Genomic DNA, 9,572 nt, shown 5'->3' with positions numbered 1-9,572 from the left:
ACTTTATGGACTTAAGGTACCTTAATATTTATACTATGTTCATATGAACAAAAAAAACATTAGAACGTTTAGATTAAAAATTTCAGTGTTTCATATAAACAATATGAGTTATGGAAAATACAAAGTACCTTAAGTCCATAAAGTAGAGAAACCAGGCCTTAAGGTAAAACCCACACATCATATAAGATCATATTTCTCATGTCATGAGCGCCAGATCATCATGAAGAGTACTCTCGATTTTCTTAGCACCAACATCTTTCCAATCTATTGAAAGAACTGTCCCATTAGATTCCACCAGTTGATTGTGCAAAACTGCAAAAGAGTCAATCAAAATGCCCAAAACATTGTAATCTCCATGAGAGAAGAAAGATTAAATAGGAATATAGATAGATAGATACTCACAAATAATTTGCTCTAGCACTCCTCATATCCTCATCAGAATTCAAATATATCTCACGGAAGAACTTGTTCAAAGCAGCGTCTCCTTCAAGCTTATCATCCTTCTATTCTTCTTCACTCCAGCTTCAAGCTTGTCATAGTCCTTTACTTTCTTGGAAGAACGATAAGCCGGTCTCATTGAAACCTCTGCACCATTACACAAACAAATAATATAAATTTTAAAATGTCAAGAGTTTGTGATTCAAATTTCTCATCAGGTGAAACTAAATAAAAATAAAAAAGAAAGTAGAAAACCTGTTTAAGAAATTCGGGTCTGGCAAAACTGCAGGTTGTTTGCCATGTTCAAGAGAGGCCCATGTGATTATCTCTGCTTTTAAAAGACTTTTCTTAATTTTGGTTGATATTACTTCATATCTGCACTTCATTACTGCTATCTGAATACACACCGCAAGGAAAAAGAAGGTCAATACATTGTGTACAACTCAGAACATGACATTGTTTGAGTTTAAAAGGACTGCTTGGTACTATCTGATAAAACGTATCATTTACATCTGATAAAGCGTATTCTTTAGATACATAACTCTTTGAACTGCTTATAGATTAAGCATGATTATTATGTTAGTTCAAAATGTTAGAGTTCAAAAGGTTTAAAAGGACTGCTTGGTACTATCTAATAAAATGTATCCTTTAGATGTCCATTATCCAATTACATATATAAACCAATTACATTTCCCAACAATCTCGGTTTGAGATGATACGCTTTCTCTCTTGGAACATCAGTCACAATACTCAGATGCAAAATCACTAACATAATTGACACAATTTACATAGAAGTGTTTATCATGGAAGTGTGTTCTGAGAATGCATTATGCTTCAAACGATCACATTTAACACTAATCTTAAAACATCAGAAAAATATAATTGAGAAAAAATAAATATTTCACGCATAACCCCAATAAAAAATCAGCCATGAAATATAAAAGAGAGATTTGAATTACCTGAAATTTATTATCATTGGTTTCATTGTAACAGCAAATATGATTTACGGTTCTTTCTCTAAGCCTTGAGTCAGAAAAGAGGTAATTCTAATAAAAATATTTAAAGATGTAAACAATCCCCAAAAGATAACAAATTATATAATTGATAGGATAACGTCAATGAGTTTCAAAGTTTTTAAAAAGCTTTGAGATTACCTTTGGCTCTCAGACGTACCGAAGAGGATCACGCACAATAAATAAATTGCACTTGATTAGCATACACATCTTATATTATATTCTTGATAAGTGATTTAACTTTATAAAAAACAGAATTACGTTTTTCGAAAGGGATGATCAGTTCCTGGATAAACAGAGTCGTCTCTTTTTGTTAGTTGAATCACTACTGATGCAAAAATATAGATAGAGATACAACATGGAGTGGAAGAGAACAAAAATAAACGGAGAAGAAGAATCCCCCATGGAGTGGTAACTCAAATCTTGGTATATATATATATTTAAATATTATATGCATGATATTAGGAAAGAAGATATATCGTCAGTTGATTGCAACTGGTTTTTGATAAAACAAATCCCACTATAAGGATTTAAATAATAGATAATAAAGAAAGAATAAATAATTTTAACGTTAAAACCCCCTTAACTAAATTTGTTTTGGGTAAAAACCCCAAACTAAGTATTTAACGAAAAATCCCCTAAACTAACTTTATCTAATGAATTAAACTCTAAAAGGTCATAATTACCATTACTACCAGTAAATCTTTAGTTTATGGGTTTCTACACTAAGTAAACATAGTTGAGGAATTTTACTACTAAAAATGAAAAAATTCAAAATATTGTAAGAGGAGGATAAATTTTCAAAATACTTTTTATAAATTAATGTATAAGCTTCTATAAATGACTTAGAACCTCTTATAATAATTTAAAACATCTGATAAGCCAATATAAATAATTTTATAAATGATTTATAAAGCATGCATTGAATTATTAGACATTAATAGTTATTATGATACTTTATATACAAATATAATTCTTTCTATACGAATATAAAATCATTATATCAATTCAAGTAAACATTTTTGTTTATTATTTTATGTAATTTATAAAACTATAAGAAAATTGATCGCATTATTACTCTTTCATAGTTTCAACAATTAGTTATCATATATAATTATTTCCAATATTATCTAGATTATTTGGAAAGTGTTATTTGAATTATCCTTTCCTTTTAGATATAATTATAATAAATAAAATTAAAAATCATCGGTCAATCAAATTATTACAATTTGAAGAGTTCATTTATGATCAATACGTAATAAAAATCACTTATGTGAGTTCTCAATCAATATATAGTAGGATTTATATTTTTTAAAATAATTTATAACATTATATAAATAATTTTAAAATTCTGATAAATTTATTCTGTAAACAACGATAAATAATTTACAAATCATATTAATAAACATGTTTGGATTTTGTAATATTTAAAGGGAAATTGCCAAAAATACCATTTTCAAAGTACCACTTTTCATGTTTACACTAGTCAATTTTACCCTAATCTTTAATGAAAGGTAAAAGACATTTATAACCCTTGAATTAACTTTAACAAAAAAACATAAATTTAATATAAACTTAAAACATCAACTCTAAACCCTACACCATGAAACCTTCAATCTAAACCCTAAAACATCAAATGTAAACCCTAAAGCGAAACTTAAAACATCAACTCTAAATTCTAAATCATTAACTCTAAGCCCTAAAACATGAAACATCAACTCTAAACCCTAAACCCCGAAACATCAACTCTAAACCCTAAACCCTAAACCTTCAAATCTAAACCCTAAAACATAAACTCTAAACCCTAAACATGAACCCTAAAACCTATATGTTTCTGATATTTGAACCCTAAACCCTAAAACCCTAAACCTTCAAATCTAAACCCTAAAACATCAACTCTAGGGTTTTAAGGTTTAGGGTTTAGGGTTTAGAGTTCATGTTTTAGGGTTTAGGGTTTAGAATTGAAGGTTTAAGGTTTAGGGTTTAGAGTTGATGTTTTAGAGTTTAGGGTTTAGAATTGCGGGTTTAGGTTTAGAGTTGATATTTTAGGGTTTAGGGTTAATTTTTTAGGGTTTATGGTTTAGAGTTGAAGTTCAGGGTTTAGGGTTTAGAGTTGAACATTTAGGGTTTAGGGTTTAGAGTTGATGTTTCAAGTTTTTAGGGTTTATGTTTAGGTTTTAGAGTTGAAGGTTTAGGGTTTAGGGTTTAGAGTTGGTTTATTAATTTATAACATTATATAAATAATTTAAAATTCTGATAGATTTATTCTGTAAACAACGATAAATAATTTAAAAATTATATTAATAAACATGTTTGGATTTTGTAATATTTAAAGAGAAATTGTCAAAAATACCATTTTCAAGGTACCACTTTTCATGATTACACTAATCAATTTTACCCTAATCATTAATGAAGGGTAAAAGACATTTATAATCATTGAATTAACTTTGACAAAAAAAACATAAATTTAATATAAACTTAAACATCAACTCTAAACCCTAAACCATGAAACCTTCAATCTAAACCCTAAAACATCAAATGTAAACCCTTAAGCGAAACTTAAAACATCAACTCTAAATCCTAAATCATCAACTCTAAGCCCTAAAACATGAAACATCAACTCTAAACCCTAAACCCCGAGACATCAACTCTAAACTCTAAACCCTAAACCTTCAAATCTAAACCCTAAAACATAAACTCTAAACCCTAGACATGAACCCTAAACCCTATATGTTTCTGATATTAGAACCCTAAACCCTAAAACCCTAAACTTCAAATCTAAACCCTAAAACATCAACTCTAGGGTTTTAAGGTTTAGGGTTTAGGGTTTAGAGTTGATGTTTTAGGGTTTAGGGTTTAGAATTGAAGGTTTAAGGTTTAGGGTTTAGAGTTGATGTTTTAGGATTTAGGGTTTAGAATTGAAGGTTTAAGGTTTAGGGTTTAGAGTTGATGTTTTAGGGTTTAGGGTTTAGAATTGCAAGTTTAGGTTTAGAGTTGATATTTCAGGGTTTAGGGTTAATTTTTTAGGGTTTAGGCTTTAGAGTTAAAGTTTAGGGTTTAGAGTTGAGGTTTAGGGTTTAGAGTTGATGTTTCAGGTTTTTAGGGTTTATGTTTAGGTTTTAGAGTTGAAGGTTTAGGGTTTAGGATTTAGGGTTGGTTTTTTTGGGTTTAGGATTAACTTTTTAGGGTTTAGGGTTTAGAGTTTACTTTTTAGGGTCTAGGGCTGATAGTTTAGGGTTTAGTGTTGATAGTTTAGGGTTTAGAGTTGAAGTTTAGGGTTTAGAATTTAAAGTTGATGTTTTAAATATTTATTTTATATATATATAAAGAACAAATGCATGAGAGTCTTTTGCCACTTAATGAAGATGGTATTTTTGAAAATGTCTCTTTAGTGATGTTAAAGATGAAAAGTGGTAGCATCAAAATGGTAAACATAAAATTTCCCCATATTTATAATAGTTATTACATAATTATATTTGAATACAATTCATCAAGTAGGGTATACAACTATTATAATTATCTTATATAAAAATTCGTTCATTATAGTTTATAGTTTATAAATATTAAAAATAATAAATAAAACATTATTAATCTTTCTATAATTTCGAGAATTAGTTGTCATAAATTGTTATTCTTTAGATTATACGGAAAATGATGTTAAATATTTTTAGACTTACTTTAAATTTTTAGATCAAATTTAAATAAATAAAAGTTAAAAACAATCGACCAATCAAATTATAACAATTTTTTCGAAACTTCACATATGAGAGACACGTCACGAGACCTCACTAAAATGATGGTTAACTAATTTAAACTAGGTATTCTGCCCGCACATGCGGGCATAGTGTTTTTACCAACATAATAAATTATTAATTATGTTTTAAAAAAATAAATCAAACATTAAAATGTATACTTTGTAATAAAATTATATTATTTTCAGATAAAAACACAATATATTTAAGAATTATCTTATGTTTTATAGAAATTTGTTTTTAATTATTTATATTTTAGATAATTCTGATTATTATTAATTTTAATCATTTATTTAATCAGATAGATTTAAAATTCGTTTTTATTTTTGACTAATTTATATAATTGACCATTAAGGATATTAACGATATTAACCGCTCTAACTTTTAATTCGTTTGTATTTTCGACTAATTTATATAATTGATTCATTAAAGATATAAACGATATCAACCGCTCTAATTTTTAACGTGAGAGTTCAACTCCGAAAAAGAATATTATTTTCAGATAAAAACCCAACATATTTAAGAATTATCTTATGTTTTATAGAAATTCATTTTTAATTATTTATATTTTAGATAATTGTGATTATTATTAATTTTAATCATTTATTTAATCATATAGATTTAAAATTTGTTTTTATTTTTGACTAATTTATATAATTGATTCATTAAGGGTAATTCTAATTATTATTAATTTTAATCATTTATTTAATCAGATATATTTAAAATTCGTTTTTATTTTTGACTAATTTATATAATTAATTCATTAAGGGTATAAACGATATTAACAGGTAATTCTGATTATTATTAATTTTAATCATTTATTTAATCATATAGATTTAAAATTCATTTTTATTTTTGATTAATTTATATAATTAATTTATTAAGGGTATAAACGATATTAACCGTTCTAACTTTAACGTGACAGCTAGATTCCAAAAATTTACTTCGCAAATAATAGTATAGATAGAAGGAAAGGTATCTGTTTATAAGCTATTTTTTTTTTAATTGAATGATGCTTAGAAAGGAACATATTCTAAAGGTCGACAAATTCACTTTTTATAAATAAAATTAAATCTGAAAGAATAGTTACGGGCCTGTTAAATCAGAAAATTATTAAATCACTTTTTATAAATAAAATTAAATCTGCAAAATATTGCAAATTACATGTCTTTTAAATTAGAGGTCCAATGTTTTTAAATCAACACAGACACAGTACCAAGCAACTTTTCGAGTCACTAGGTTATTGGGTCGACCGCAGATTAATAAATACATTTAATTTTATTATATATTATATTACCTATTGAAAAAATATAAGAAATATTTTATGTTTTTTTAATATATAAAATACTGAACTTTAGTGATATTATTTATTTTCATTTCACATAAAAAAACATTTAAACTATTTAACATTTTTTGTAACATTTATTAAGAATTTCAAGACTTAAACTTCATGAGTATTTCAATGTCTAATCTGAATAATAAAATTTAAATTTAAATCCAAAATAAGCTAAATTATCAGATTGTAATAGATTGTCAATACCAAATCATATCAACTAATTTTTGTTTTCTATGTCATCATCATTGTTTATTACATTGTAAATTTAGCATAGTAAAATCTTCATCAAAATATGAAACTCACAAATAAAAACCAAAACTGCAAAAATAATGTAAGTGAGATTCGCGATAGTAAAAAACTGAAAACCTAATTTTTTTTATTTAGAATACAAAACATAATTTAATAAATTAATTAAGAAATATAATATTTAAAAAAATTATCTATTGGATCCGCCACTGATTCAACCGGTAACCGAATTATATGTTTTAAAGGTTTTTACGGGTTTTATCGGGTTTTTAAATAATGGTTTGTCCTAAAATCCAAACCATATTAGTCACCGGGTTTACCGGTTCGACTGTGAGTCTGGATCGGGTTTCAAAACAATGCAGAAGTCCAGTTATAAGGAAACTTCAAAGTATTTATGTAAGCAGTCCAAATAAATTTATAATTATACACATTATTTATATATACAAATTAAACCAATTATGTTTTGTATTTGGTCGAACTAGATTAGGCCTGGGCATTTTTACTTGTACCCGAAAATCCGAACCGGAACCGATCCAAAAATACCCCACCTAGAACCGAACCGAAAATTTACAAGTACCTTTTGAGTCTAAATTTCTTTTACCCAAAAGAACCGGAACCGAAAGGAACCGACCCGAAAAGAACCAACCCGAATAGACCCGACCCGGTAAGAACCGATTTGTACCCGACTTAAAAACATGTGTATCTAAAACTATGATTTTTTTGTGTTCTATTATATATATTATTTTATGATTTAGTTGAAATATATATTGTTAACAACATTTGTTATTATTTTATAAAAATTTTAAGTAATATGAAGCTTATAAAATTTAGAGTCTAAAAATGTTATATTTTAATTATTAATAGTTTCATATAAGTTATTTTGTACAATTTTAGATATATATGATAAATATCGACTAAATTTGATGGAGTTGGGTATGTCATGTCTTTTTTAGATCTTAAATACCCAAATCCAATATGGACCCGAAAAATTACAGGTATTTTATGGCTATTTTAATTATAGACCCGAACCGACTCGAATCTAAAAAGAACTGATCCTAACCCGAACCGAAAATTTCTAAGTACCTATTGGATCTAAGTGTTTAGGATCCGAACCCGAAAGACCTGGAACTGAAAGGAACTTGTCCGAATCCGACCCGAATACCTGAACGCCCAGGCCTAAACTAGATGTTATGGTTGACCAGTGTCGTCACAACATTTATAACCGGTTTGAATGGTTTTGATCCAAATCCGATTATTAGCACAACTTGGATTCAGTTAACTAAGAGATACAATTAGTCTGATAAGGCTAATCGGCTTCACTTTGTTTTCAAAATATTTTTTAAAGTAATATTGTTATATTATTTTTGAATCCGATTATGCGGAAGAACGAATCCCGCGCATTCAAAAGCGCGGATCAATATCTAGTAAACTTTTTAAATATGATAGACTCCTTAGAATTCCTTATAAATTTAACAAATCTCTTGATTCTTAAAATCAACAAATTTTAAACATTTAGTGTTTTAAATTTATTATCTTGACTAGCTTTTAAAATCTTTTGGTTTCTAATTGAGATAGTTATCTTTACATAATCATCATTCCTTAGAGATTTGGTAAATCATGGATTCTCTTTTTAGTCTTAGCTTTCTTCGATTTCCCAAACCCAAAATGCAAAATTATTAAGAGTCAAACTAACATTTAATGTTTTAACTGTATTTTCTTGACTAGCTTTAAAAACTTTTGTTTTCTAATTGACATAATTATCTGTACATAATCATCATTCATTATAAATTCGGTAAATCGTGGATTCTCTTTTTAGTCGTAGCTTTTTGGATTTCCCAAACCCAAGACGCAAAATTTTTAACAGTCAAACTAACATGTAACATTTATTGCTAGCTATATCGCTTCTGCGTAGATATTAATTATATATACGTAGCATATTAGTGCTGACTTAGAAAAAGGAAGTAAGAAGTTACAAGTTACAACGATATACACTATAAGCAAAAGAAGAGAAAAAAAGAGGGATATGAAGTTGGGTGCAGTTTTGTTGCTTTGTTGTGTCTTGTTTTCCCTTGCGCCAAGCCTAATTGTTGCGGAAATAAGACCGTGGTGTCCATCAAGAAAACAAACATTTGATGGTTCATGCAAAAAAGATTTCACACAATGCTTTGATGACTTAAAAGCAACATGGGCTTCTGTTGGAGACCTTGGTCCAACCGATTGCACTTGCACGTCTCAACCCCAGAACAAGCGTCTCTGCTATTGTCGTTATTTACCTTGCCCTAGCTAAATACTGTAATTTTTATGATTCGGAAATCAAATTGTTCTCATATATATCTTCTATAATAATAAAGTAAGAGTTGACAAAAAAATAAAAATAGAGTACGATTCTGGTCTTCTCCTTATGCTTCCTCAACAAATGATATCTACAACTGACACGTGGCAGAGTTTAGTTATGCCAGATGTGAGATTCGTTGGGCTTTTGTGTAATTAGACTAAACTTTATATCTGAAAAATTTATGTATGTTAGTACACAGTTGGACTAGAAAATATATGTTATGGAAACCAAAGATGTATTAATGATAAGCCTCCATCTTCATCTGCATCCTTTTGTTGAAGACGGCTCATCTGTAGTGTTGATCTATGTTCCTCCAAACCACTCCCACGACCTGGCGGCATAACTTTCAATCGATGCATTCAATCAAAGGAGGTAACGCTACCTTAAACATCACCGACCCATTTCGCCAACTAGGTTTCATTTAGTGCATTCTCTCCTTGCTTAATATCTAA

General features: G+C 28.1%; 1 protein-coding gene across 1 annotated transcript; it reads left to right on the top strand.

Annotated features, from left to right (window-relative positions):
- Positions 1–5,969: 5,969 nt before the first annotated feature.
- LOC103848196 (defensin-like protein 250) lies at positions 5,970–9,180 on the top strand. The gene has a single exon (XM_033287697.1). The coding sequence runs from the start codon at positions 8,809–8,811 to the stop codon at positions 9,070–9,072; it is 264 nt and encodes an 87-aa protein (XP_033143588.1). The 5' UTR covers positions 5,970–8,808; the 3' UTR covers positions 9,073–9,180.
- The last annotated feature ends 392 nt before the right edge of the window (positions 9,181–9,572 follow it).

The sequence above is a fragment of the Brassica rapa genome, chromosome A03 (assembly GCF_000309985.2).
Source record: "Brassica rapa cultivar Chiifu-401-42 chromosome A03, CAAS_Brap_v3.01, whole genome shotgun sequence".
Lineage (NCBI taxonomy): Eukaryota > Viridiplantae > Streptophyta > Magnoliopsida > Brassicales > Brassicaceae > Brassica > Brassica rapa.
Note: the sequence above shows the minus strand (reverse complement) of the source record. Positions and strands in the feature narration are given on the sequence as shown.

Excerpts from the sequence above, each read along its gene's own strand:
- LOC103848196 (XM_033287697.1), top strand. The coding sequence starts at position 8,809 with ATGAAGTTGGGTGCAGTTTTGTTGCTTTGTTGTGTCTTGTTTTCCCTT.